Source organism: Phytophthora sojae (genome assembly GCF_000149755.1).
Source record: "Phytophthora sojae unplaced genomic scaffold PHYSOscaffold_1, whole genome shotgun sequence".
NCBI classification, from domain to species: Eukaryota; Oomycota; class Peronosporomycetes; order Peronosporales; family Peronosporaceae; genus Phytophthora; species Phytophthora sojae.
The window spans coordinates 1,550,677-1,578,513 of NW_009258115.1; the positions used below are offsets into that span (position 1 = coordinate 1,550,677).

A 27,837-nucleotide genomic window follows, 5' to 3' on the forward strand; every position below is an offset into this window, starting at 1 on the left:
TATACCTAAAAGTAGTTGTATCGCACATTGATTAGTTCGATCATGAATACAATGTTTTACCATTTCTTGTTCAGCTTCAGACCATTTTGAATTCCTAGCGTCTGCACATGTCGTAGCCTAATCTGCCCCGAGTTTTCTTCAATGTAGACACGACACTCCACACGCACTCTGTCCTCTTCTTTCCAGACCTTGGACCAGGTCTTGACAGCTTCTTCACTTCCTCCGGCGGCTCCAGCTGAGAGCCGCACAACCAGGTATCCATGGCTCCTCGCCCTAGAGTAGCCCCGTGAGTTGGCTCGGTTTGAGTCTGTCTTGATCCATGGTTCACGCTCTGCGCCCTGGGACTTCCGCGCACCACGCCCGATCTACAAATGTAAGGCGGGCACCAAACAATCCACGCCAAATGTTGGGCCGAATCCCAACCAGTCGCACGATCGCTCCACAACCAACGGAAAGGATCTTCCTCCCCGGTCAAAATGAAATACACACCGAGAGACGCTCCCAAGTGTCGGTTCGACGCGTAACGATATGAAATAGCCAAACGGAGCCCTCCTCACACCCAGGGGTACCGAATCGGTCTATATGGGGCCTTGAATTTCACTGGAGGCGCTCCTGGACACCCGCGACCACAAAAAATCCAAACACGTGCGTCTTTCGGGGCAAATTCGACTCTGATTGCAATCTTACACATGCATCATGGACCTATCAAGTGGGGGCGCAAAACGCCCTTCGGAAACACTAAAACAACAGTGATAAGACTGTCTTGAGAGCTGCCAGCAACGCGCAGTCGCGTGCGGCGCTTCAACATGAGCTCAGCGATGATTGGCCTAAACTCGGATGCGTCCAGCAGAATCCAGCGGCTCTGGGCGTAAACACCGCCGGCAACCCAGATCCCGGGCTTGTAATTGGCCGCATGGGGTGCGTCATCAGGGTGCAACGGGAGACGTCAGAGCTGATTTGTCTGCAATCACGGGATGGCGTGACCTGACACGGCGACCCTCCACAGCGACCCGACGCGAGCACAACTTCAACCGCACTCTGAGCCTCCAAGGCTCTGCTGGACCTTGAACTTAAAGTGTACACCAGCGTCCGACAAATCCAGCCATGTTTAGCGAAGTCCAGCAAGCTCAGGCTGAACCTCCTCGGAGTCCAGGGAAAGCTTACTCGCTGAGCCGTCAGAGGCTTAGCCGACGCACATCTGGACCTTCGAAAGTTCGGCAATGACGCAGCACGGGCTGCTCGACCCCGGGCCACTTCGGCTGGACTTCAGCGATGCAGCAAGCAAGTGGTAGAAGCCTCACACAGTCCGAGTACGCACGCAGCCGGCCTCACGCCTTGCTAGCACCAGTGATCAGCGCGCGGAGTCTGGACGTTACAACGTTCCGCAAGCACAGCGCCAACACCCCAGGACTTCGATCGACTCCGGTAGCCGTTCATCTGAGCCTCGGCAACGTCTGCACTTCACATCTGAACCTGGCGATCGTCGGCCAACAACCTCAGCAGCCCTATTGCTACCGTATCCGTATCCCATACGCGTGTTCTACTTCGAAGTTGCACTTGGGCAACAGCTCCAAACGCCAAGCGCTCCACCAGGTTCTCCATCACCGATGTCGTCCGACGTCGACCATGGTTGAGACTGAATCACTGCGTCCTAGACCAAGCATGTCAAAGGCAGTCGACCGACGCCAAAATCTGAACGGACTTCGTCACATGCGCCCCTTCGCCCAGTCGAATCACTTCACATCATTTTGGCCGAAATCCACAATCCAATCGTTGCACACCAAGCAACCTTCGCTCGCGCGCACGCTGATGCTAACGATCCCGATGAGCGAGCTCGCGCCCCCAGGTACGACGCCGACGCCTCCAGTGCGCCCTCCGGCTGGCGCTTCGGCTGCTGCGGGCGCTGCAACAGGAGATTGGAGCGACGTAGCCATGGAGCGTGCTGACGGCAACCCGGACCGCGAGGTGGTGGACCCAGCTGACGAGGAGCTCGGCGACCAGGACGAATAGGAGGCGGAGGAAGAAGAGGAGGACATGGAGAGCGACAGCGGCGCCTTGAAAGCTCCCGCTGGCGCGACGAACCCAGATTCAGGGCAACATCCAGTCGATTCGGGTGAAGAAGCACGGGCTAGCCCTGGACCGAACAACCAGAGTCGTCGTGACATTTCGGAGGCAGCCGTACACTTGCTCTCTCTCAATGACGTACTGGAGGAAACCCAGGTGATATAGAAAGACATGGATCAAAGAGGTGAAGACATCTCGGTCTTGGTGGCGGCAAGCGCCAACTTTGAGCTCGAATATCTTGGCCGATATGCCAAACTAGACAGAGTGGCTACCCTCACATTAAATGACTAGCGTGGATCTTTATCCCCAGTCGACCCTCTTGCTAGGACAAACGGGAGGACAAAATCGGCTTTTTACTTGATTTCAGTATAGTGTACCACAAATTTTGTCCAAGACGGACCGGTAGGACAAAATTATGGTACACTATACTTTACTTCCGTGAATTTCGGATTTGTCCTAGCATTTTTTCGGTTTGTCCTAGCAAAGTGCCCGACTGGGGTTATAAGGGTAATGCGACCGGTTTCCGGCCACCTAATTTTGATATAAATTTGCTTTTCAATGGCAACGTCAATTTCGGATCGGAAACCGTAATCATAAAGCTCAGAAGCTCAGCTTTCTCACGTGCAATCTATCTCTTGGTGGGGTGAGACATGTGCGCAAGATCGACGGGTGAAAAGTATGCTTCGATTCGAGATTATTTTCAATCGCCTCCCTTTTTCCGGTCAACAGTCGATAAAAACAGCAAATCAAACCGAATCAGATGATCCATAATCTGCAGGAGCTAACGTTGGCAACGATTTCCATCGAATGAACCTTCTCAGGGAAAGAATTGACAGGACTACTGGTACGAGTAATGTCTTGGAAATCTATACATACCCTTGGATAGCAAAAATGCTTTCGGTGCTGAGTTGTGGTCAACTATTCCAGGCGCCTCCAGGATACCCTCGGGCTTCACCTTAGTCTAGTTTAGAGAAAACATATGATCTGCATATGTGCTGCATGTTGCTTGCTCCTGGCCCACTTATCCCATTTACTATGGAAAATCTAGGAGCCCCTTCAGCTCGTGCTATCGGCCTCGATTCTTGTCTGACGATAGCCAAACTTGGATGCAGAGTTAGCTCTAGACATATTTAGCATTGATACCAGCCCAAACGGTCTAATCCCCCTTCTAGTATTGCAGTTTTGCTTTCTCTGATTGTGGCCGGAATTAGGAAGCGGGCGGGAAATTGTTCAGTTACCCTTATATTAACTCTTTCGCTACCGAATCACCATCTTATGGACATCCAATTGAATCCATATTTTGACCAATAAGATTGTTTATTTCTTTGTAGAGCGACAAGGATGAATACACACTATAGTACCGATATTATGTGGAAACAGTCAGTCGTGTATTTGCTTGTAAAATACGTTGTGGCTGTAGTGCTCATACTCGCTCATTCAGCCCCACAGCGAGCGATCATGATTTGCGACAAATGCCACGAGGATCCGTGCGACTGGGAGCGGTATGGAAGCGAGCTCTGTGAGAGCAGAAGCCGCCTGCTCCACCGAGTTCCACACCCCAGACGCCTCAATAAAACGCTCTACCAGCTCTACTTCTATCTGAAGTATGGTCGGCTTGACGCTGATCCAACAAACTGGCAGCAACCCCTTTGCATCAGACGAAATATCTCACGCCGGTACCATACATGGACTTAAGTACTAGTATTTACATTTATTTGAACTAACTAGTTTTGATGTCGCCAGCAAACAACGGGTAACTCGCGCGACCTCTACTGATCGACCCATTCATCTACATTGAAATTCGAAATTCGAAATACTACGAGAAGTCAATAAAAACCAATCGTACCCTACTCAGATCATCAGACTTAGCACTCATCTTCTTCTTTGCCGTTGCATACATCCTGCCGGCGACACGGGCGTCCGGGCCGCCGTCTCCGTCGTGGCTTCGCTTGACCTACACGCGCAAGTAGAAGCCCACGGGCACCAACAGCGTCTCAACCGTCATCACCATCACGAGCGCGTTTTGCGCGGACGCCTGCATGCGAACGCACACATTTCGTCGTTCGCAGGCCGGAACGCCAGCAACGCTGGCTGAGCCAGCTGGATCACGCTCACATCCTTCGAAGCGCCGGCGGTCACTATATACACAGGTCGACGTCCAAGCGGACGTCTGGATCGCCGTCTTCTCCGACCCGTACATCTCACACGTGACGCAGCCCTTGGTTCTCCATCGTCGCCAGCGCCGCCACCTTCGCCACCACCAGGAGAACGTCTGTGGGGACGCCTGCACACGAACGCGACGCGCGCACCGTCGAGACCAACTCACACATTTCGTCGTTCGCAGCACGCAACGCCAGCAACGCTGGCTGAGCCAGCTGGACTTGCTATTGTGATCACCACGCATTTTGCCTATTTCCAATGTTATTGTGCCTTGCAAAATTTTTGGCAATTCCGATGCTCAGAAGTCAGATATATCGGGTCAGATGTAATTTTCAGCTCAGAGATAAAGACGAGGGACCCCAGGTGGAGGTGGGATTTAGCTGGTTAAACCTCGGTCGAGTTGACCATACAGGTCGGAATTGCTGTTTTAAATCGGCCAAAATGACTACCCTCCAGCTATATCGGATGCTGCCCTGGCGGCCGTCGTTATATCGGATGTCGCCCTCCTTGCCGACTCCGTGTCGACTTCGGCGCTACTACACACCAGGACAATTGTCGGACCGGTGGGGCAAGCTCCAGGTCTTGTTTCGGCAGCTACGCATGAGCGGATCCGCGTCGCTCAGGCGCTGGTACACGAGAGATACCGTCGTTCACGACGAGCAAGAGAAAACAATGACAGGCTCAGGCGAACAGGAGTGACGTATGCAGAAGAAACTTACTAGTAGTAAAAGAAGGCTTTACATGGGCAAATACCACATCATTTTGCTCTAAGAACACCCTTCAGCACTGAGCCGTAGATGAGTTCGAATACGTTCTTGTAGTTGATGGTCCAGACGGCGCTGCAGGCGATGGCCTTGGATAACAGCTCCTCGACGTCGTCCGTTATCAGCGTGTTCTTCTCGCCCTTGGACGCGTGCTGCACCGACTGCTGAATCTTGCCGATCTCCGTGACCACGCCGTGGCCTAGGCCATTGACCACGACCGTGGCAGCGACCCTCATGTTGGTCTAGCCCTAAATGAAGTTATCCGTGCCTTGCAGCAGCACGTCGACGTCCTTGTTGACCCACGTGGACTCGCCCTTCACCTGCAGTGGGTGGCCGTCGTCTTCACGGACAGCAGGCGCAGATCTCCACAGACCTTGTTCTCCATGCGCGCGCAGGAAGTGCTGTCGGGCATAACGTGCACGTTCTCGGACTGCAGGTCCTTGAACATGGTCGGAGAGAAGCTCCTGGTGTCACAGTAGCGTTACTTCGCAGCATGCTTGTAGCGCAAGTTGTGGTCTTTTGTGCTGTTGAATGCAAAAGCGATAGTGTATTGAATGCAGCTTCGCGAAGCTCCTGCCTGTTGGTTTCTAGAACGACTGTTAGCATGGCGACTCCTGGCAAGGATCGCATGCGTCCGTTGTAGATCCTGCGTCCGTTGTGGATTCAAGTCTGAAACTTCTCCACACAAGTCAGCACCTTGGTAGTTTACGTAAGAAGCAGATTACACCTTACCTAAGTAGGGTGGCTGGGGATCGGCCCTGCTGCGGGCGCACGACTTGTGCTGGGAGCTGGCGCAGTCGCAGCCGCGCGGCTGGTACAGGGGGTTCGTGGTGAGGTCGGCGATTCGAAGTAGCTGGCTGGCTGGCAAGCACGGACTCAGAGATCCGATTTAAAAAACTCGGGAATGGCAAAACAGAGGGGTGGCGTCCGATATATTTAAATCTAACCCTATCAACGTCGGATTTATCATTTCCGACCACTACGATATCCGAGGTAAACTGAAGGGCAAAGTAACTGCAAGGCACAATTAAACGACCGAGATTAGGAGATTTATGCTTTATATACCCCGAATTATTATATGTATATTTATTGTGCTTTGCAATGATTTTGTCAATATGTTGCTGTATTTATAGTGATCACCTGCTAGATTTACGATAAATCGAGGTGCATAAATGAGTGGAGGCCTAGAATTACGCTAAAAGCGCCACAATTGCACTTTTGAAAGTGCAATTGTGGCTGTGCAGCTGCAATTCTGTCGGTTTTTATCCACAAGCACCTACACACACGGCAATTATGCATAAGAGGGTGGATGTGCTGGGGATCATGGACGGTGGTTTACTGGGCCAATGCATGGCTGCTGACAGGCCCTCCCAAGTATATGAGGGGGTGGATTTATATAATCTTAGCAGGTCGTGTATCTTCTTTCACACATATTTAGGAGCAGGCTTTGCCATACTTAGCGTCTAAAATGGTCGGCAAAATAACTGCAAAGCACAATAATACCTCTCCTTACTCCTTATTACCCCGAGCAGGTTCGTATATGTCGACTACGATTTGGCGAACTCAAATCCCTTGAGAACGGGTAATATCGAGGCAGCCAAAATGCGTGGTGAGCACAATAGAAGTAAGTAGCTTAGATTTAAATGTCAATCTTTTGGACCTTCCCCGAAAACCAGCGGTTTGAAATCTGGACTTCTGAGTCCCCCAGAGTTATGTAGGATATTGCTCGTTGTTAGTACTCGAGTATGTGAACTACAATTATTATTTTGCATACCAATTAATTATCACTATTGATAATATCTTTACGTGGTTAGCTAGCCCACGTTGTTTGCTAGTCTAAAATTACAGTAAATATGAACCCTTCAAGAACCAGAACGGGCATTCACCAAGTCTATCAGTATTAAACAAACAAGAGTACGATGATAACGGAGCCCAGGGGCGGATCTACATACAAACTAGTCCCCCCCCCGTATTTATGAGCTGTCGGATCGACTTACTCCCCTATTTTTGAGCCGCGGATAGACTTACCCCCCCCCCCTATTTTTGGCCCCCCCCCCCTCAGATTTTGGTTCTGGGTCCGCCCCTGTCGGAGCCTGTTTCGCCCGCCGCGTTGACTCAATCCAAGACAATTCGGAAATCTAAAATAATATGATTGTACAACGCATAGCATCGTGTTCTATGGGTCATGGAGGAGATAACGTAGGAGGAATCAAAAATCGATGTGAAGGAGCGATCAAACGATACTCGTTAAGGACTGGTGTTTGAGTAAAATTAGCGTAAAATATATTAGTGACATTTCCGGTAGTGTCCGCAATACGTCTATGCGGACTTCGCATAGACGTTGATTATCAAACACGAGCGTTGACAAGATCTTTGTCAGTGTATTTCAGCCATCTATCAAGTTGAATATAACGTTTTTAACGTTTACCTCTTGCAGTTTGGCTGAATAAGCACACTACACAAGTACTATTGTTACTGTATTGTATTGTGAACGTTAGTGCGCCTTACGCTCAGGGAATAAGTGATCTACACTCTCCAAACGGGGTCCACATACACTACCCCTAGTAGTGGGCGGCCACTAATTGAGCTCCTACTGTCTTCACCGTCACGATCAGCATACGTCGGCACTGAATGGCTCCCCCTTCGCGGAGACGCGCTAAGCCTTGGTGGCGGCGTGTCCGCTGCTTCCGTCCCCCACATCGGTCTTGTAGTCTTGGTTCAGCTAGGTACGCGTCGAGATCTTAGCCCAGAGACACTTGCCTCACATCCTTGACCGTGAAAGACTGAGGGCGCCGCGGCGGAGCCGCACTAGCGACCCCGAGAACGACACCGCTCCCTGGGAGGGCGTCACCCCAACCCGTCCAGGATATTGTTACTGTAGTATCCAAACTGTGCTACACTATTACATTCGCTACGATTTTGGGAATTTTAGTCGGGTAAGCAGGGCCGGAGCCAGAGCAAAATTAGAGGGGGGCTAGCGAGGGTTAGTGGTTGAGGCGCTGGAAGTGAACCTAACCGAAGAAACATCTCTTCGCGGTGGTTTCTGTCAGCTTCATTCTCTATTCAAGGGCCTTTGGGCCCTACGCTATCCTAGCCTGAGAGGTGTCATCATGCCGAAGAAAAAGCTGAAGACCGCCAAGCTTACAACCTTCTTTGAGGTCCGAGACCGCGTAGAGAGCAGAGAGCAGAGAGGCCACGACCCGCGAGAGTACGCGCAAGGCCGTCCCCGCTGCGATCCCTCAAGACGAAGCTGCCAGCTTGTGGTATGCTGAAAATAATATACCCTAAGATCCTCGCGATTGCAGTGTCCATGACTTTGTGCGTGGAGATCCTGCGGATCGGCCTCCCAACTTGTTTGTCATACCTCAACTTGTAGCAGACACAAATCTCCGTCACCGAGTGCTTGTTGCCTATACGAAAATGGGATCATTTCGACCAGTACTTTTCGAGTATCCCTTGTCCACCTTTGGTGGGCAAATGCGAACGTTCCAATCGCAATGGTTCGATGGATTTACGTGGCTTGAGTACTCAGTCAAGCGCGATGCTGCTTTTTGTCTCTATTGCTACCTAAGCAGAGAGGTCATCATGGCAGACAAAGGCATTTCTCCTTTTTCGCAACCTTTGTGTGGATTTAAAAATTGGAAGAAGGCGAAGGAAAAAGGCAGCGGATTTTTACGCCACGCTGGAGATGCATGCGCAAAGCATAGATATGCTGTCGCTGCTTTTGACGATTTATTGAACCCGCACAAAGATACAGTCACACCTCTATAAATGACACCCAGTTCGCTCGTCTAATACGCTGTTTCAGTTAAAGAATTGATCAGATAAAGAAATGGCTACACTTCTAATGGCTACATTTTCATATGTTAGGTGCACAATACAAGGGCTTTCTTTACCTGGTACCCCTCCAGCATTTTCGTACTCTTGTTTTGTTTCGTCTTCACACAGACAGAACTTAACCAATAACGGTAGGCGCGGTATTGTCTGTTCCTACTCCTTCTTCTCATTTGGTATTAGCAGAATCGCATCCCCTCAGGTTGTACGTGAGTTTCAATGCAGTGAGGTTATGGGAATATTTGTTGTCCCGATATCCTGCCACCATGCCTGCAGTTTTATCTTTTGCTTGGTATCTACTGCATAGCCCCTAGTTGTCTCGACATCATAATATTTTAGTTTTTCGTAAAATATATATGTACGCTGCGCTGATTGTAAAATACTTTGGCTAGCTTATTTATCAGTATTTACAAAGCTTGCGGTTACTGCAAACTCTTTGTTCCAACTTAGCATCCCAAATAAAATTTCTTTCTTCGCTCGATTTCTTGTGGCGGGAGTAGTGGTGGCCACACCTTCTAGGAGCCCAGGAAGGAGCCGGGCTCTCGGGCTCCCAGCAGAGCTCACTATGTGTAGAAGCGGGGCTCCTGGGCTCGTGTGTTAAATAGGTTAATGGCAACGAGCCCCACGGTACACGGTTAAGGCTCCTCGTTGTATAGATATTTGCCTGTAGATGATTGGCTCGAACCCAAGATTCAGCTCGAACCCAAGGTTCAGTCGGAAGGGGGAGCGACAGAGGCAGATAATCGACACGCATGGTGCTAACAAGGGCTCAAGCTCGCGCCGCAGCCCAGGTACCCCAAGGAGAAGGGGCCCCGCTTGAGATAGTGGAAGGAGTGGTGACTGAAGTACCCGACGCGGAGCAACTGGCAGTTGTTCCTTCTCTCGCTGAAGCTCAGAATGCCCGCGTAGAGTATCAGGTCACGAGGTTGGTCGACAACTTCTGGAGTGAGACGCAAAGACTCGCAGCCGAGACGACAATGCTCCACACCAATCAAGCCCTGCAAGCAGAAGAATATCGTGTAGCTCTTGCCGCTGTTCATGACGATGCTCGCAACAGCGCGGCGCAACTGGCGGCACACCAAGAATGGATCGAAGGTCAGATTCAGCAAGCTCTCGAGCACACCAGGGAGACTTTGCAGCAGGAGCTTCGTGTCGTTGCAAATGCGCATGCTGCTGGAGATGATTCGACCCGGTTGTATCTGCAAGATCAGCTAAAGCGTACAAGGGAGCACGCTGACCAAGAAGCGCAGGGCGTGAAGCGGATGGTAATTGCACAATCCGCCAGGACGGAGAAGCTAGAGAAGGAAATAAGTTTGGCAGTCTGAAACGCTCATAACACGTTGGCTCAGCGTGTTGAGCGTTTGATATTGACGCAGGAGACTGAGATTGAAGCTAAACTGACCGGCCACGAGAAGCAAATGTGGGAGAGCATGGAGCGACGTGTTGACCTGATATTTCAGCAGATGACATTACGTGTTGTGGAGAATTGTATTGCTGGCTTGGAGGAACGTGGTAGCATCACTGAAAGGAATGCAACGCTACAGCGGGTTCAAGAGATGATTGCTGCGTGTGTGACGGACCAAGAAGCTCGGATGGAGGACAAAGTCACGAGCCTACTGAAGCAAGTTCGTTCAAAGTTAAGCAACGAGATGAAGACAACCTATGAAGTTCGTAGATACCTCATGCTTGATCAGGTACAGCGGTATGCCAAAGCTGAGTCAGATGCCGTGGATTCACGTATGGAAAACCGACTTAGCTCCATGTTGCAAAAAGCACAGGCGGAAAAAATCATCGAATCTCGCCGTCAAGCTGAAGCGACACAAGCTGTTGCGGACAAACTTGAGGGCACCACCGAACGCTTTCACGCCGAAGTAGAAGAGTTGAAGACGCGGATGAAGGAACTATGAGAGGACAAGGCGGCATTTCCCCCTGCACTACCGCGGACACCGCGGACAGGGGATTCGACTGTCGGCAAGTTATCAGACAGCGAAAAGGATATTGCTTCGGCTATTGTTGGCCACTTGAATGATCTAGCGAAGCAACAACAGCGTGCCCAAGATGAGCAGACAGACCGTATTGCAACGTGTGTTCAAGCAGAGCTGCGTCGCGCGTTAACCGTTGCGTCAAGCCCAACCGCTCCTCCAGTCCAACCGGTTTCATCTCGAAATGCCGAAAGCAAGTCAATGCCAAGAAAGCCTAAAGTACTATCTCGACGCAGTGACAAACTTGAACGGACGATCGCCCAAGCCCAAAAAGAAGTCAAGCGCCGTTCAGAGCTAGCGGCACGTCGATTTGATACTGCACTACACGGATGACCACCTAAAGGTGAAGGGAAAGTCGGTGGAAGTTTTGGTAAGGATAAGCGTATTTGGGTTTCATGAGATTTGATCCGCATTTCTAACAATATGTTTATGGAATGCTAACGATGCCCCCGATCGAAAAGCATAACTAGTCTTGCACTGGATGGACATTTTTACCTGCATATCCCACGGATTCCTACTGATACACTTGCGCAGTGCATAATCAACGTACTTGTTTTTATATTCCAGTTGTTGTTTAGCTATTGGGGCCGGGACGTCGCGGGCGCGATGGGTTGCTGCTGTCGTTGCTGTTCGTGGCGCCGGCGATGGACTGTAGCAGCGCAGCCTTAATGTGTGCGGCACTGGCGATATCGGTGTACGTTTTGGGTTAGTATGTGTAGTTTCTGCTGTTATAGTCGACGTCAGTGGTGTCTTCGCCGGCGGTGCTGCTCAATGTGGAGATGCAAGCAAATTCGGTGCTGGAGATAGTGGCGGCGGACGTGTACATGGTGGCGTAGTTGGCGCCGAGACCGGTGTTGGCGGAGCTGCTCACGATGGCGATACCGGTGGCGGCGGCGCCGGAGATGGAGGTGGACGTGGTGGAGGCGGACGTGGACGTGGTGGCGCTGCTGGCGGAGTTGGTGCAGGGACTCGTGTTGGGGGAGCTGCTCACGGCGGAGGTGCCGGCGGGGTTGCCGGAGGGTCGGCGAAGGTGCTTACGGAGCTTTGGCCGGCGTAGTTGAAGACGGAGGTTGCAGCGGAATTGGTGCTGTAAATGCGGCTTTGAGTATTGGAGTAGTTGCAGATGGAAGATATGCAATCGATGTTGGGCAAAATATGTATATTATCGATGATAAAGTTCGCCTTGATGCAAAGTACCTGTGGCGACATTGCCTACGCGACGCTGGATATGACATTTCTTCCTCTTCGACGCTTGCTTGAGAGAATATTTCAACTATCATTTCATCTTGCACATCGTTCGGCGGTGTTGCATCCAACGCGTAGCTCATACAGTCGGGGCGATGATCGTCCAGTTCGTCATCTGGTATCGCTTTGCATTGGGTAATGTCAACATACTCTTCGTTGCGATTCAGAAAAGCACACATGTCGACGTTTTCCTTGGATAGGCTTCCGCGATGCGAAGTCACCATATCACCACATACGCTGAAGTCCCGCTCGATTTGGGCAGAGGAGGCAGGTAAAGCGTACAAAATCTTGGTCAATCTGGGTAAAATGCTGTAGGAACCGCTATGCTCCATTCGCTTCCAGAAATCAAGCACATTTTCGAGCGGCCCCATCGTAGACTGATCGAGCTCCCAGTTTCGAAGCTCTTGACCGACGCGATCCGGCTGGATCGGAACTTGACGAAACGTAGCGCGAGCTCCAAATCGCGCGCGAATCCCACTTAGCGGTGGCTCCGGGTCATCTTCAACAGAGTCGGCAGTCGGAACCGAGCTATTGTCCATAGTTGCAGCGACCTGTTCCGCTAACGCACGCATCCTTGTCGTGATAGCCTCGTTGACACGGTTGACCATCAACGGTATGACATCGTCCTTCGTCTTTTCCTCCTTGTACAGCCGGGTCACTATTGCGTTGAGGGATTTTTCTGGGGTTATATACTCTGGATGCAGTCTCTGTTGCAACTCAAAGATGAACTCTCCATCTTCGAGGTAGGCTTCTTTTGTGTAGCGACAGAAGAAGCGGGAATCAAACGCATCACGCAGCAGTCGTCTCGTTCGAGCTGCCAGCTCCGTTAGATCATCGGCGGCGATCCATTTGAGAGACTTAGGCCTCGATCGGTGGGGCATCGAGAACTAATGTATCCAATCGGAGCTGATACAGCTCCATCAGCACTTCAACTTGATTGGGACTCTCGGCTTGACATATCCGCTTGATGTACGAAATCGGCTTCAACAGTGACATTATTTGCACTAGATCCTCTCGATAGTGCTTCAATGGGAACACCGGTGGTGCTGTTCTCTAACGCGCTGCGAGCCTCCCACGTTCATCATACCAATCGACAAGAGCGTTCCACTTCTCCAGTATTCGTTGGATTGATCCTGCGATGCTTAGGAACCGACCTGCAGTATAACTAAGTATTTACGTGGTAGGCGTGCTGGTCTGCGTCCGACAGAGAGCGGCAAATAGATCTCCGGCCTTTTCAACCGACTGGACGTCAGCAATTGTTTTCTTGATCCGAGTAATTAACCTGGTCATACTTGGATTGCGAGATCTATCAGCATCATTGTTCATTCCGCAAGCTTCCTTGGTCGCAGCGTGAGCCATGTGCGCCATGCACCACTACCATTTTAAGCTCAATTTGTTTCTCAGCAAATTCTTCACGTCTCCTCCGGCATCGCTCGTTGCGCCAAAAATGTCACGTGGTGTCAAGCCAAAATCACCGAGAAGCTGGAGTGTCCAAGCTTTGTATGGACCTTGGATCCCGTGCTCGCGCTCGCCGTAACTCGGTGAGAACCTTCTCACTCCAAGAAGTATAGAACGAAACTCCCAGTTGGAGTCGACAAAGTACACTCGAATGCCCATGAACTTCTTGTGAATAACCGAGCACGTCCAGAAGTCGCTCATAATCACAAAGCTACCAAGCGCCCCCAGCTTGCTATCCAACAGTACGCTCACAATTTCAGATTTCGCGCAGGAATACAGCTCGATAATTGCGTGTGTCACCTTCGCTGCGTTGATAGTAGTCTGAACTTTCTCTTTCTTGAGTAGAGCCTCCACGATTCGCGACTCCTTGTACTCACCAAACCGAAAGGGAAGGTTGTTATTGATAACCGCAGTGCTTCCACGAGCAGCCCAAATCGGCGCGGGTTATTCTTGAATAAAGACGATGAACGCAGGCGCTCGATTTCATTTTCCCGCTTCCGCTTCTCATTTTGTTGAGTCTGCGTCCTCAACGATACTACGTCGTGGACTGACGCGAGGTGACTTGCTGGTTTCGAGGTCCGATTGTAGGAAAGCGTGAAATTTGTGCCTTCGCGTCGGCAGGTTCCGTCTGCCAAGCATATCCAATGACACACAGGGCTTCCGTTCTCGACTACTTCAACGCGGAGTCCCCATTTGTAGATGTAGGAAGTCTCTTTTTCCGACGGTGGCTTCAGTTTCAACCCAGGCATTTCAGGGAAGCTAGCGATAGCGTCCTTCACGGCAGCAGGCGGCTTCTTATTCACCACTTCAACAAAGCGCGAAGTATGCCCTGTATATCGAGTGCGAGGTGGGGCTTGTCCCGTCAAGTCGAACGCTGTAGTCTCAACGACGCTGCGACTGGAGTTCTCGCCCAAGCAAACCGCTGCAGCGGCCGAAATATCGCTGTCCAGGCGCTCAGACATATCCTCGGTAGCAGAGCCGTCTTCTGTAGGTTGAAATGGCGTCGAACGGTGCGAAACGCGCGCGGGGGCTCCTGGTTGGTCCGAATCTGCCCCCGGAGAGGTACGTAGCACAGGGACATCGGCCTCTCTGCTTGGTGTCACAGCGTGCTCTAACCCTCCCGGCGTGAAGGCAGCCGCCGCTGTAGTTGGCGACATTCGGTTGCCAGCCTCTGCTGTCGGCGCCTCATTGTCCTCCAAAGTCGACGCCACGAAGCCCTCTGCAGTCGGTCGCACGTGCTCAGCTTGACCCCCGCGGTCTACAGTGCTCTCGCGCGCTCGCGTTGCCCGTGTCTGCTGAAGACGCTGAAAGAGGCTCGGCCACATAGCGGGAATCGTGCCTTTGGTACAGGCGTCCCCGGGCTAGTCCAGGCTGTATATTTTAATGTACCTCGCACAGGAAGTACAACAAGCTCTCAAGATTTGCGCGCTACTTCTGCAAGCATATTGATTTAGATGAGTGTACAGCGAGACCTACTGCGACAAGTGGCACGTTGCGGGAATATCTCCACCGTATTCTTGAGCTAAGCTTGTAGTAAGTCAGTATATACTCCCGCGTGAATCTTGTTGATTCGCAAACATCATAAGTACCACTGGGGCGAATAGGCCGGGGACGCCTGTAATGAGATCCAAAGACGCTTTGGCGCTGAGCTTCAGCAAGTGTTGAGTCGACAAGAAAGCTTGAAGTCTAGGTTGGATTCTGTATAAACAGCCAATTAGGTCGACAACCTGCGAGCCCTGATAATAAAAATACACTTTTTGGCGAGCCCGCCAACAGCGAGCCTTCACGATGGGCTCCCCTCCCTCGGATTTAATGGAGAGGATCCCGAAGAACGCACCAGCCGGGCTCGCAATTCTAAGCAGAGCCCTGATTTTAAAGTTGACGGGCTCCCTTACCCCTGGGCTCGTAGAAGGCGTGGTAGCAATGGCATACGTGGGAGGAGGCAGGCGTGATTGAGAAAAATATATGAGTTTGGATCTATTACTAAGGCGTCCATTTAGAGGGTTGAGGCGCCAACGATGGCGACCATTTAGATAATAACGAGATTTTAATCAGTTATAGAACACCTATTGTGAAATCCATATACTCCCGTTTGCAGTCGAGGAATCCTAATCAGATAGGGAACACATAGTCAGTTAGAGGGGTTCATTTAGGGAGGTGTCACTGTATCGAGGTTGCGTTGTCAAGTGCAGATCGCAGTCAGCGTCTGATGAACAGGGGTAAGCCAAGGGCTTCCTAAATGCTAGATTCACAATGATATTTGCGTTGGGGGCAGGCTGCACCGCGCAACAGCACATGTACTTACATGGGATGCTTGATATTTATTTTATACCGTCGACCGACATTAGTTTTGTCAACGGCTTGCACTTCTTTTGTCGGTCGACGGTACTTGATGTTACCGTTTGATTAAGCCGATGCTTTGAGTAACATCATGCTACCCATCTCAACTACTTAAGTACCACCGGAGCAGTTTAGTTTGCAGTTTAGTCACCTATCTACGCCCAATACTGCGCTGCTGCAGTCAGGCTCGGTAAACTCCAATTTTCGTAAGAATAATTTACAGTACCAATTTCGTGCAATAAGAAATAGGAAGTCTGGTACAGAAATCTATACAGCTTTAGAATGTGAAAATACATATACTAACTATCGAACCATGCTATTGTATCTAAATTCACTGATGCATGCGTTGAGAAGCGTAGGATATTTGTACGATGATGGTAACCGAGGTAAACTGTCCACATGGGTCTTTTTGCCCGACTTTGAGCTGAAAGTAGTGGCTACATTAGTGGGGTAAAATAAGAAAATAACACAATTGTAAACTGGACAGGGTTGGGTAGAGTCCAAAATATCGTTTTTCATTGCTCTTAGCCCTGGCTGCAGCTTCGCCTACTGTCCAAGACTGCCAGTGATCGCAGGAGCGACCGGTACGAATGACAGGATCGTTGCGTTACTAGAACTAAATCGCACCCCCTGCCTCTCCTCTCGTGATTAGTCATCTACGCGAGGTAGATGACACCATTTTCATCGCTTGAATCCGTACATGTATAAAGATCCTCTAACTTATTTGGTCGTAAGACTGTTTTTGGAAAGTTTTTGTTTTTGTAGCTTGGATTGGGTCCATGAGCAACAAAGTGACAGTAAGCGGAAAGATCGCAATGCTTGCGTTGCAAAACATGTTGAATGGGTTACACTCGCATACTAAATTGCAAACGAGTTTGCACTCAAATTCGTCGCAGCTGATTCAGGTCCGTCAACCTAACTTAGCAGCTTTCTTGGCAACATTTTTAGCCCACCACCTCGAGTAGTAAAGCCAGAACATGTAGTCCCCGTCGTGGAGCAACTGGTTCTTGTTCATCGTCAGCGTCCTCTTCGCAAGGCCCGACATCCTGGACACTTGACGTGGCGTGTATCCCTGTGCATGAATCTGCTTGAACATATCCAGGTATTTATCCGTGTACTTATCGACCTGGCCGACGAGCCACTTATCTTCGGATTTGACGAGAGCCAACTGGTCGTCGACTTTGTTCACGGAAGGCGCGGACTGCGTCATCTTTTTGAAAAAGTTCCGTCCGCCTTCGTACACGAGGGTCACCAACCCTCTATCTTCGCCCTCGAGGTCGTCGTTGTCTTTGGCCTCGCGGATTCTCAAGAATCGTTTGCCAATTCCGGACATATGAACAGCGAGGCCGGTTGCGCTCAACACGCCTGGGGACGCCACCTTGGAGGCTTCAGTAGTTGAGGCAGCATCGGAGCTTGCAAGGATGGCGACTGCAGCAGCAAATAGGATGAAGTGTGCACGCATGGTTGCGAATGGGGACTGGTCCTGGACGCTCGATGGTGAATTGAGAAATGAACAGCAATTCGCAACGTGTTCGGCACGATTCTGTTCACGAGGCTGAGTTGGTACAGTACATGTAGAGGCCATCGCACACTGCTGGACAACAAGGCAGATCAGCAGATCCGTGTTTATGGCTGTCCTGGTGCCAAAATCATAATCACTTTGAAGTGTAATTCAACAAGTAATTACTTGGTACTTATTGTGGTTTTCAACTATTTTGCCGCCCGATTTGACTTGTTATCTCGGAGTCCGATTTATATAAAATGGAGCTCCTGCATAATGGGTTAGTCCAATTTAGCTATATCTGACCTGAGTTAGTAGCATAAGCCTCAGAGGGGAGGCATTCCAAGTTGGCCATACCTCCTCACCTCTCATGACGCATTAGAACTGCAAGACATTGGGGACAATAGTGCACTGTATATAGCCACTTCATAGCACTATGGCCAGCTAAATCACCTGTGTGATCATCTACGGCCGCTACAACCTCGTGCCACGCCGATCTGAGAGAGCCCCAGACATGTTTTCGCGGCGGTCCCTTTTGCCGGCAAAGGCGGCATTTCTGGCCCCTGCTTCGCAACTCGCAGCCCCCAGACGCAAATCGGGCCAGATATAGTTTGCTTTCCTCAGCCCTTCCTGCTAAATCGGAGCCCTCCAGCAAATCGGGCCAGATATATCGGATCTTGGACCACCCGATTTGCCAAAACGGATAAAAGCCACAATACATGTTAACTTAACATGTAACATTGTTAAGTACAAAACTAGATTTACAAACACGCTCCCCAACCTGGCAATCTACGCGTACACGGCATGCGCAAGACATGTATGTATGTAGCACTACTGTATCTCTCTTTGGCTTGCATTGTATTGTCCATGCTATGGACGTGCGTTGCGACATTCTCACTCATCACATCGAACCATAAACACTTTGGTTGAGTTCTGTCCGTGGTAGTTTCTTGCTCCAGAGGATCCTCCGATCATCAAAAGATTTGGGCTGTGCTAAGACGAAACCGAATACTTTTTTTTACTAATATCTGCACAGATACAGTACTTAAGTAATACCGTAGGGGGTTTATACCATGACGAACTGGTCTGCTACCAGACGCATCAAAAGTTGATGCATCAGACGTATGGATACTGCACTAAGCATGTAGTAAAACTTTGCATGCAATACCGCATAAAAATCTCAAGTCGGCTCAGATATACTTGACTAAGATCCCCCCCTCTCCCGCCAGCCAAACTCGTGATACCGGTCAACAGTGCCTACAGTAGCACACCAAGAAGTATAATGGCACTTCAGTGTGCAGGCATGAGTTCTTCGTGCACCATCTCGAGAGTATTCCCATGGGTTCATCATACGAACAGCTGTCCCACGATAATAAGGGCCTGTTTCATTTGAGAATAACTGGAATAAGAATAGCGGGAGTTATTCCTCCCGCTTAATTACGACAAAAAGCGATACAGTAATGTGCGTCAATAAGGGACCGCTGATATGGATAGAAGCAAGGAGGCTATTGGACCAAACAGTGGAGCAAAGTCGGTTCCGTGTACTGGATTAGTGTATTAAAGTAGTTCCAGATGGTTTACTTCCCAGTCAACTCCTGTACATGGTTCATCTAAATCATTACTATCAGCGGGAAACCGGGCTCCTCCCACCCAGCTGTATATTATATGTACAAGGAAATTAGTTCCTACACGTTCCTTATTGACGCACATTACTGTAATCTTATTGGCTAAGAGGTTATTCCAGGGATAAGTTAGTCTGACTTTGAAAGGATAGCTATTCTGAGCGGGCTTTATTCTCCACCTGTTTCGTTTGAATAGCGTAGAATTGTTATTCCGGCTCGGCGCTATTCCCGACTTATTCTCAAATGAAACAGGCCCTAACAGCTCATGCTGTATACAGCACTCGTACATGTACATTATTGTACAGTACGTATCACTTAAAGTAATATCATCATATTATTAATACATGTTCTGTGCTATATGTACAAGCAACAAACTGCCGCCAGCCCTGCATTCTGGGTGAGTTTCTGCCAGGATGCATTAAATGCATTCGTAAATTTCTTCAACAATAAATTGACAAATACTATTGAAATAATGTACTGTAGATCGAAGACATCATATACTACTGTAGTACTTACCTGTTGTTGAATCACCTAATGTTACAATAGGCAGAGAAGCAAAGCGGAAGCACCAAATAGATTCAACAGCGACATGTCCCACTGCACATCGTTCTTCATACGCGTATGGCTCCGGACTGCACGTACAGTACGTACTGTACATGTATTGTGCTTTGCAGACTTTTTGGTACTTCAGACTGTAACTCGTACGACTTATCGAGCACGACTTATCTATAAATCGTACTCGAGTACGAATTGTTGTAAGTCGTGGATGGTCAATCAGCACTAAGTAGTGGCATGATTTAGCACATCCAGCATGGATTAGCATCCTTTTGGCACTTTCCGAAAGTGCCATTTCCGAGCCAAACTGGCTTCGAAACACGACTTGAGCAAGTCGCATTCAAAGCCACTATGATTTACCACTAAGTACGAACACTAACTAGTGCACTAATTAGGAGGGCAAACTGGTTGCAAAGCACAATACACTCCACGACAAAAATATATGGACACCACCAAAAGTGGCTGTAACTTCGTCATTTTTTATCGTTTTAAGGTGCGATTTGGACTAGAGTTGCAGAACACGCTGATAAAGATCTGCACGCTGCTAACACGCGCGCTTTTGCGCTTCTTCAGGTAGCTCACATACAAATCACTGGTTCTGCCCAGGTGACAAAACTTATGGACAGCTAATCCGCATACAAAATCCTATATAAACCAAAACCCCTTACAAATGATACGACTTGGACTTTGTATGGGACGACGAAGGAACCCATGATTTCTCTACTCTACCTTAGTACTGAGCCATATATCATCTACCAACAGTTTAGAATGGAGAAGACAATCGTATATCCAAGAGATAGCAGGTTTGTATGGGACGACGAAGGAACCCATGATTTCTCTACTCTACCTTAGTACTGAGCCATATATCATCTACCAACAGTTTAGAATGGAGAAGACAATCGTATATCCAAGAGATAGCAGGTTTGTATGGGACGACGAAGGAACCCATGATTTCTCTACTCTACCTTAGTACTGAGCCATATATCATCTACCAACAGTTTAGAATGGAGAAGACAATCGTATATCCAAGAGATAGCAGGTTTCATTGTCGCCCCATACAAAGTCCAAGTCGTATCATTTGTAAGGGGTTTTGGTTTATATAGGATTTTGTATGCGGATTAGCTGTCCATAAGTTTTGTCACCTGGGCAGAACCAGTGATTTGTATGTGAGCTACCTGAAGAAGCGCAAAAGCGCGCGTGTTAGCAGCGTGCAGATCTTTATCAGCGTGTTCTGCAACTCTAGTCCAAATCGCACCTTAAAACGATAAAAAATGACGAAGTTACAGCCACTTTTGGTGGTGTCCATATATTTTTGTCGTGGAGTGTACATGTAGTTATGAAGCCGGAGCAAGATGATTCACAAAGGCTTTGTGCTTCATCTTGCTCTCTGCTTTGTGACAAAGCATCCGCTCTTCAAGCTCTTGCGTCCCCAACGCTCTAGCAACAGCAGCACCATAGTTGTCGCTTTGTCGCGTGGACAAAACACAACAGTGCATTCCAGCAACAGAAACTCACTCACACCGATGTAGCCATTATACTGTACCCATTTCTGCGACGTGTGAGCGATTGTCAATTTCTCTAGTAGAGGAACTGTACCAGGGCAGAAAATCTCCCTCTATCAGAACAGCCCAATACGTTATCTCCAAGCAGACCAAGCAGACCTCCCTCCGCTCGGCCGCTGACCATGAACAAGTATCGCGTCCTCTGTCTGCACGGCTACCGCCAGGACGCCCTGAAGCTGCGCGGCCGCATCGCCGCCCTTCGTCGCACGTTCAAGTCCAGCGTCGAGTTCGGTCCGTGGTCTCGAAAATATTGAGTGTGAATGTCAACACATCTCTGATAATGTTTTAATGCGCTGCAGTCTGCCTAGATGCGCCGTTCGACGTGCCCTACCAGCCCACGTCAGAGGAGCACGCCAATAAGTACGAAGCTGTGCGGAAGGTGGAGGCTCTATCAGTGACTGACCACTATTCCTTGTGTATGTACTGTATCATAGTGGCGAGACGGGAGATAACGTCAAGCAGCTCAAGTGGTTCGACTTCATTCGTGATGAGGAGACAGGCCAGTACCTGCTGGAGCGTGTGGACGAGGCTGTGGAGTACGTCGCGAGCTTCGTGAAGAAAGAGGGGCCTTTCGACGGCATCTTCGGCTTCAGCCAGGGCGGTACCATGGCGTCGCTGATTTTGCAGAGACAAGGTCAGTTCGTTGGCATATACATGGCATTTTGGTGTCTTGACTAATTGCTCTCTGTGTGGGTCGGGCGTAGTGAGCACGCCGGAGTCGCCCTTTGAGTTCCGATTCGCCTTCTTCGTTTCGGCAGGGGCTTGTGGCGACCCCAAGTACGCTACCGACGTCAAGGTGGATCTGCCGTCGCTGCATGTTATCGGGGAGACGGATGCTGTGGTGGACAACGAGCGCAGCCTTGCACTCCGCGACCTCTTTGTCGACGCCAAGCTGCTGATGCACCCTGGAGGTCACTACATCCCCACCAACAAGGAGCCCAAGGACGCGTTCCGAGCCTTCTTAAAAGAGCTTCAGGACGCCGATGAAAAGCAGTAGAACGCGGTGCAATAATCCTTCAAACGAGTTGCAATTTTCAGCTGCCGTGTTGCGATGCTGATACGATTCATGGACATTGTGATCGGCATCAAGCATCGAGTTCTGTTAAACATCGTGCTCGTAGAATACGTAACGTTGGAGGAATTGTGTTGCCACAGGCCTTGCTCTATTATCGATGGGGTCTACTTCGAAGTAAGCTTACAGTATCTACTTGGCGTCAAAAGCTGCGGTCATTTCTTTCGCGAATTCTCGAAGAGCGTCCTTCGGCTCCTTGCTGGTAGGGATGTAGTGTCCGCCTGGGTGCACAAAGACCTTTGGATTGCTGTATAGCTCCAGCAACTTCTGGCTTCTGCCCATCGTCACTATTTGGTCGGTCTCGCCCATGATGTGGATCGATGGCACGCCCACCTTCTGTTCCGACTTGTACACGGGATCGCCCAGGTCGCACGAAGCAACAAAAATTGCGAACTTGAATGCGAACGGCGAGTTGTTGGGGTCGGCACCTACGCAAAACGACAAGCAACAATACAGTGAGAACTCAAGCGAAGGGAGAATACCCTTGAGAAACAAACTTACACTGGCGTTGCAGAAGCAGAGAGGCCATCATGCCGCCCTGGCTGAAGCCGAAGATGCCGTCGAAGGGTCCCTCCTTCTTCACAAACTCAGCAAGGTAGTCCACAGCCTCGTCCACGCGGCCGTACGTGTGCTTGCCGGTCTCCTCATCAATCTCGAAGTCCCACCACTTGTACGTGGGTTCGGCCTCAGCGCTGAATCGCAAATGCAAAAGCTGTCATTTCACCGCTCGTGGGCATCAATTCGTTCATCACTCAACACACATTTGCGCCTGCTCTTCCGGCGTCGAGTTCGGGTAGCTGGTTACCAGGAACGGGGCTTGCGGGAAGACTGCCGAGCATACACACAAGTCAGCTCGGTGAAGCGACAGAGTGAGACGTTGAGATGCCACGCACCGAAGTCGAAGCTGGACTTGAGCGCCCGACGCAGCGACGAGATGCGGTTGCGGAACTTGGGTGCGTCCTGACCGAAGCCGTGCAGACACAGAACGCGGAATGTAGTCATCTTTCTCGGAGGGAGTTCAGTTGATGTTCAAAAGCGGAAACGTCAGAAATGCTCGACCACCATCTCAACATGCCCAAGCACATTGGCGTCGGGTTTGTGAAAGTTGCTTCGGTTGATTACAGGGTGTGTGCAAGCATCAGGCTACAGCACTGCTCTTGTCTGATGCGCTATCTGCAGTGCTGCGAGCTGTGCGCGCAGCCGATGGCACGGATTGGACGTTGATGGCTACGTCAGTCCGCTAGCGCCACCGGACGCTTATTCAGTGGCGCGATCTGACTAAAGCACAGAACCCACCCCGAACGGATCATACTTCCTTGAACCGAAGCTCCTCGCCACAGCCTCTGCTTCCTGCGCAGTATCCGAAGACCCCTCCGCATTGTAGAGCCGACATGTTGCGTCTTCGAGTCTTCCAGCTGACTCTGCTACTTGTAGCGGTGCTGTTGCAGCTCTCCGTCGGCGCCAAAGACACCGAGGGCAAGAAGAGGTAGGTAGAACCGAGTAGAATGCCCTTTATGTCATAACTCTACCAGGATTCTAACAACCCGCTCTGTGCTTTAGTGTGGAGGTGCAGTTCCCCCACGTGTCCGATGCGCTGCTGGAGCAGCTCGGCTACCAGAAGAAGAACCGCTACTCGGCCTCGGCCTTCAAGGTGACGCCGCGCAAGCCGGCGCCGGACTTCAGCAACGTGAACGCCGTGGTCAACGAGAAGTTCGAGAAGGTGTCGCTGAGCGACTACAAGGGCAAGTGGCTCATCCTGTTCTTCTACCCGTTCGACTTCACCTTCGTGTGCCCCACGGAGATCGTGAGCTTCAGCGACAGCGTCGACCAGTTCCGCAGCATCAACGCCGAGGTCGTGGCCATCTCCACGGACTCGCACCACACGCACCTGGCCTGGGTCAAGACGCCGCGCAGCGAGGGCGGCCTGGGCAAGATGAACATCCCGCTGATCGCCGACATCAGCAAGCGCATCTCGGAGGACTACGGCGTGCTGGTCACGGACGAGGAGGACGAGATGTTCGGCGCTGCGCTGCGCGGACTGTTCATCATCGACCCGGAGGGCACCATCCGCTCCATCCAGATCAACGACGACGCTGTGGGCCGCAGCGTCGACGAGACGCTGCGCATCCTCAAGGCCTTCCAGTACTCGGCCTCGCACCCGCACGAGGTGTGCCCCGCCAACTGGAAGCCCGGCGGCGAGACCATCAAGACCGACCACGTCGAGAAGATGGACTTCTTCCAGCACCTGTACGGCGACGACAAGAAGCAGGAGCTGTAAGCTGACGAGCGCAGGGAGAGCAACTAGTGTCGATATCGGAAGACTACAGGACGGAACGTGAGCCGTTTCGGCGGTGTGGCGAGCAAGCTGTCGGCAGCACAGACACGTTGGGCAGACGAGAGCCGCACGTTTTAGACTCGACGTCTTCCTCTTCCTCCATGATGAACATACTACAGTACACCACAATTCAAACGTACTCTCCTTCTCTCCATGCTGTTGTCTTTTTTTCTCATTTTTTCTTCATTTATTCACGTCGATTCTCCTCCTCGAACTCCTGGCTGAAGTCCTCTACTGCATCCACTAACGAAACGCGTAGCAAAAGACTCTTGAAGACCGATCGGGAGAACCAAAAAAATATTTTTCAGCTCGAAACGCACGCTCAGAAAGGAAGAGGCGGCGAACGCTGGCGCGCGCTCTGCTCTGCACTTGCTACAGCCTCAGCTGGGCGTCCGTCGTCCACTCCGCTCTGCTCTGCTCTGCTCTGCTCGCTGTCTGTCTGTCGCTGCTTAGCCCTGCTGGGGGAAGCCGTGCTTCCAGTTCTGGTAGCGGTACAGCGCCACGGGCACGCCCACGCCGCCCACGGTCACGAACAGGGTCAGGCCCAGCACGACGCCCTTGGGGAAGTCGCCCTCGAACACGAGGTGCTGGTGGTGCTCGCCCTCGGCCGACATGCGCTTGGCCGAGGCGGAGATGCCGCGGCGGCCGGCGGCGCCCATCTTGGTGGCGGTCTGCTTGACGATCTGGCCGAACATGCTCTTCGGGTCTTGGACACTTGTGCGGACGGGAGGAAGGGCGGGTGTGAGGCCCAGGCGACTCGGGGGCGCGCACCACCCGCAGACTTTTTCGGAATTTTGGGGGGCTCTGCTCGACGAGGCGGCGCGGTAGTATGGGGATTTGTAAAGGCCTCAAAGACACGGGGGCAGATGTAGACTGTGTATACCGCCGCAAAAACATGCGCCTCATACTTAGTAATTGTATGTCCGGATGCAGCCGGATACATAGGCGCATTAATGAGTATAATGGCGTATACAACTTCAACTTTTGATGCACATCAACTTGACGGACAGTACAGGTGACGGCAGTACAGGTGAAGGAGTTTACTTACTAAATATCAATGCCGAGGAATACTATAAAGAGCGCCCGCTATCGTCCAGTTGCAGCGCGTGGCTGGCAGACTGGAGATCACCACGTTGCGGGCACGTACAAATACAAATACTTGCTGAAGCGGTGTCGTCACGGAGCTGTCGAGCTCGCGCCTACACGGCTTGCCCGATGGACTGCAGCAGCGCAGCGTTCGCCAGGATTTCCAGCGACGGGTCGTCTTTCTTCATCTTCTTCGGTTGCGGGGTGGCAGGGGGTGGCTTCTGCTCGGAATCGAGGGCGTCCTCCAGCAGACGTTTGCCGTTCATGACAGGAGCGCGGTCGGACGCTACCTTTGTGCTTCTCGGCTCGATCGTGGTGGCTGTGGCGAGAGGACTGTTGAAGTCTGGCGACGCCCAGTTGGGCATGGCGGGGATGCCCCACAAGGCGTTTAGGCGGTTGTAGGTTGCATCCGTAGGCGTCCAGCAGAGCGGACCGTGCGGACTACCGAGCTGACCCGTTTGGATCGCCAGCGGCGACTGTGCAAAGTTAGTCGGGTACAGCGACGCAAAGTCGACTTGGTCTGTCAGCATAGTGTTGAGTGGGTACACCTCGTTAAACCCGGCGGACACGGGAGACGGCAAGTCCGGAAAGTCTCCAATTGAGTTGCTCTCGGAGCCGGAGCTGTCGCGGCGCTTGCGCTGCGCTGCCGCCGTCGGCGTGACGCCGCGCTTGAGTCGTCGCTTGCTGGAGTTCCAGTGGTTCTTGATGGCGTTGTCCGTCCGGCCGGGCAGCATCTTGGCGATCTCCGCCCACTTGTTGCCGAACTTGTCGTGCAGTTCCCTGAGAATGCGCTCCTCTTCGGGCGACCACGGCTCCTTCCGGATGGCCGGGTCGAGCTGGTTGTGCCATCTGCAGCACCCAGTTTAACAGCAATGGCAGCCGTCAGCGCCAGCAACTTCAACATCTACGACGAAATGACAACTACTGCGGTACTCTCGTGCCGTACCGTTCACGGCATTGTTTGCCGTTGCGACCGGGCAGCTTGGTACCGATGATGGTCCAGTGGCGGGTCCCGTACTTCTGCACGAGCTTGAGCATCAGCAGATCCTCCTTCTCCGTCCACTTGCAGACGGGCTTGCGCTCCTTGCGGAGCCGCGGAGCGGGCGCCTCGAGCTGCGGCAACTCGAGCTGGGCGGCGCTGTGCTGGCTGGGCATCATGCTCGGCTGGATCCTCTGGGTCGCTCGCTGGCTGCGCGGAATCCGGCGGATCTCGATGTGAGTGGCGCCCCTTGCTTTGTCGCCAACTGCCGCCGTTTGACTGGCGCTCAGTATGCGCGGAAACGTTTTTCGATGGAAAAGATCGAAGGGCAAGTCCCCAACCGTCGAGACCAACGCGCTGCGATTGGTGGAAAGTCCGCCGCGACCCCGTGATTGGCCGGAAATCCTGCATGTTGAAGTGGCCAAGTGAGACCAAGCCTAAGAAGAATCGGCCAAAGGCTTCATTTCAATGCTTAGGCTTACTATTCGGGGGCTTTAGGCACGCTCATATCTCCAGCGACGTGCACTTGCGCTTGTTGTGGCCCGTCGTCTTGCAAACCGAGCACCGCTTGGCCGCCGACGGCTTCATCTGGATGGCGTCGTTGCGCACGAGCTCCTCGTCGACCGGGATCTGGATGGGCTCCACCAACGGGCCGTACGCCTGCGCGTAGCTGGCCACCGTGTACACGGAGTGGCAGAGCTGCGCGAGGTCCCACGACCCACCGCTCTTGTTGAAGAAGACAACGGCGGCGTACAGGTGCTTGCAGGGCAGGCCAAACTGGTCGCGGTACGGACACGAACACGACTTGGCGCTCAGATTCACGCGGCGCTTCTTGGCGATGGGGCTGCGGGCATCCCACACGTACGCGATGCCGTTATCGCCGTCGCTAGGGGAGACGCAGCACGCGGACGCCTCTATTTGCTGCTCCTCGAGGATATTCTCGGCGTACGGCGTGAGCACGCGACCAGACTGAACCAGCTCCTTGGCACTAACTTTACGCTCGTAGAGGTCGCCCATGCTGCGCTCCATGTACCCCTGGAAAAAGTCGAAGGGCGGCAGCATCCGACTCACTTTAACCGACGGGTTCTCCGACTCGGCCAGGTTCGTCGTCTGCCAGCCGTACAGGGCGTGGCACTTGAGGTAGCGGTACTTGGCCCAGAAGTCCGGCTTCATACTACGAAGATAATCACCCGCACGTGAATCCACGAGGTGAAGCGAGCTGAGGATGGCGTCGAACTCCCCCCGTGTGTCAGCATTCTGTGCGCGCCACACAAACTG

General features: G+C 51.6%; 10 protein-coding genes across 10 annotated transcripts; 4 read left to right on the plus strand and 6 right to left on the minus strand.

The window, feature by feature from the left end:
• Nucleotides 1-1,272: 1,272 nt before the first annotated feature.
• PHYSODRAFT_320805 (hypothetical protein) lies at nucleotides 1,273-2,010 on the plus strand (the record flags this gene model as incomplete). The annotated part of the gene is made up of 1 exon (XM_009515914.1): nucleotides 1,273-2,010. The coding sequence occupies one exon, from the start codon at nucleotides 1,273-1,275 to the stop codon at nucleotides 2,008-2,010; it is 738 nt and encodes a 245-aa protein (XP_009514209.1).
• A 2,971-nt stretch (nucleotides 2,011-4,981) lies between these two features.
• On the minus strand, nucleotides 4,982-5,436 carry PHYSODRAFT_257547 (hypothetical protein; the record flags this gene model as incomplete). The annotated part of the gene is made up of 2 exons (XM_009515915.1): nucleotides 4,982-5,230; nucleotides 5,362-5,436. 2 exons carry the CDS (start codon nucleotides 5,434-5,436, stop codon nucleotides 4,982-4,984), a joined length of 324 nt encoding a protein of 107 aa, XP_009514210.1.
• A 4,138-nt stretch (nucleotides 5,437-9,574) lies between these two features.
• Nucleotides 9,575-10,133, plus strand: PHYSODRAFT_308495 (hypothetical protein; the record flags this gene model as incomplete). Its single annotated transcript, XM_009515916.1, has 2 exons — nucleotides 9,575-10,014; nucleotides 10,124-10,133. 2 exons carry the CDS (start codon nucleotides 9,575-9,577, stop codon nucleotides 10,131-10,133), a joined length of 450 nt encoding a protein of 149 aa, XP_009514211.1.
• Nucleotides 10,134-12,177: 2,044 nt separating this feature from the next.
• Nucleotides 12,178-12,369, minus strand: PHYSODRAFT_431775 (hypothetical protein; the record flags this gene model as incomplete). The annotated part of the gene is made up of 1 exon (XM_009515917.1): nucleotides 12,178-12,369. A coding segment is annotated over one exon (192 nt), but the record flags the coding sequence as incomplete, so codon positions are not given.
• A 1,673-nt stretch (nucleotides 12,370-14,042) lies between these two features.
• On the minus strand, nucleotides 14,043-14,832 carry PHYSODRAFT_293071 (hypothetical protein; the record flags this gene model as incomplete). Its single annotated transcript, XM_009515918.1, has 2 exons — nucleotides 14,043-14,135; nucleotides 14,161-14,832. The coding sequence occupies 2 exons, from the start codon at nucleotides 14,830-14,832 to the stop codon at nucleotides 14,043-14,045; spliced, it is 765 nt and encodes a 254-aa protein (XP_009514213.1).
• A 1,925-nt stretch (nucleotides 14,833-16,757) lies between these two features.
• On the minus strand, nucleotides 16,758-17,309 carry Avh1b-111 (Avr1b-1 avirulence-like protein; the record flags this gene model as incomplete). Its single annotated transcript, XM_009515919.1, has 1 exon — nucleotides 16,758-17,309. The coding sequence occupies one exon, from the start codon at nucleotides 17,307-17,309 to the stop codon at nucleotides 16,758-16,760; it is 552 nt and encodes a 183-aa protein (XP_009514214.1).
• A 3,900-nt stretch (nucleotides 17,310-21,209) lies between these two features.
• PHYSODRAFT_308487 (hypothetical protein) lies at nucleotides 21,210-22,084 on the plus strand (the record flags this gene model as incomplete). Its single annotated transcript, XM_009515920.1, has 4 exons — nucleotides 21,210-21,318; nucleotides 21,387-21,447; nucleotides 21,522-21,721; nucleotides 21,792-22,084. 4 exons carry the CDS (start codon nucleotides 21,210-21,212, stop codon nucleotides 22,082-22,084), a joined length of 663 nt encoding a protein of 220 aa, XP_009514215.1.
• A 207-nt stretch (nucleotides 22,085-22,291) lies between these two features.
• Nucleotides 22,292-23,161, minus strand: PHYSODRAFT_471918 (hypothetical protein; the record flags this gene model as incomplete). Its single annotated transcript, XM_009515921.1, has 4 exons — nucleotides 22,292-22,587; nucleotides 22,661-22,851; nucleotides 22,912-22,987; nucleotides 23,053-23,161. 4 exons carry the CDS (start codon nucleotides 23,159-23,161, stop codon nucleotides 22,292-22,294), a joined length of 672 nt encoding a protein of 223 aa, XP_009514216.1.
• A 327-nt stretch (nucleotides 23,162-23,488) lies between these two features.
• On the plus strand, nucleotides 23,489-24,642 carry PHYSODRAFT_553697 (hypothetical protein). Its single transcript, XM_009515922.1, has 2 exons — nucleotides 23,489-23,645; nucleotides 23,720-24,642. The coding sequence occupies exons 1-2, from the start codon at nucleotides 23,551-23,553 to the stop codon at nucleotides 24,435-24,437; spliced, it is 813 nt and encodes a 270-aa protein (XP_009514217.1). The 5' UTR covers nucleotides 23,489-23,550; the 3' UTR covers nucleotides 24,438-24,642.
• On the minus strand, nucleotides 24,631-26,836 carry PHYSODRAFT_343494 (hypothetical protein). The gene is made up of 3 exons (XM_009515923.1): nucleotides 26,527-26,836; nucleotides 25,698-26,429; nucleotides 24,631-25,208 (listed from the first exon to the last, which is right to left on the minus strand). Exons 1-3 carry the CDS (start codon nucleotides 26,736-26,738, stop codon nucleotides 24,944-24,946), a joined length of 1,209 nt encoding a protein of 402 aa, XP_009514218.1. The 5' UTR covers nucleotides 26,739-26,836; the 3' UTR covers nucleotides 24,631-24,943.
• Between the last annotated feature and the right edge of the window lie 1,001 nt (nucleotides 26,837-27,837).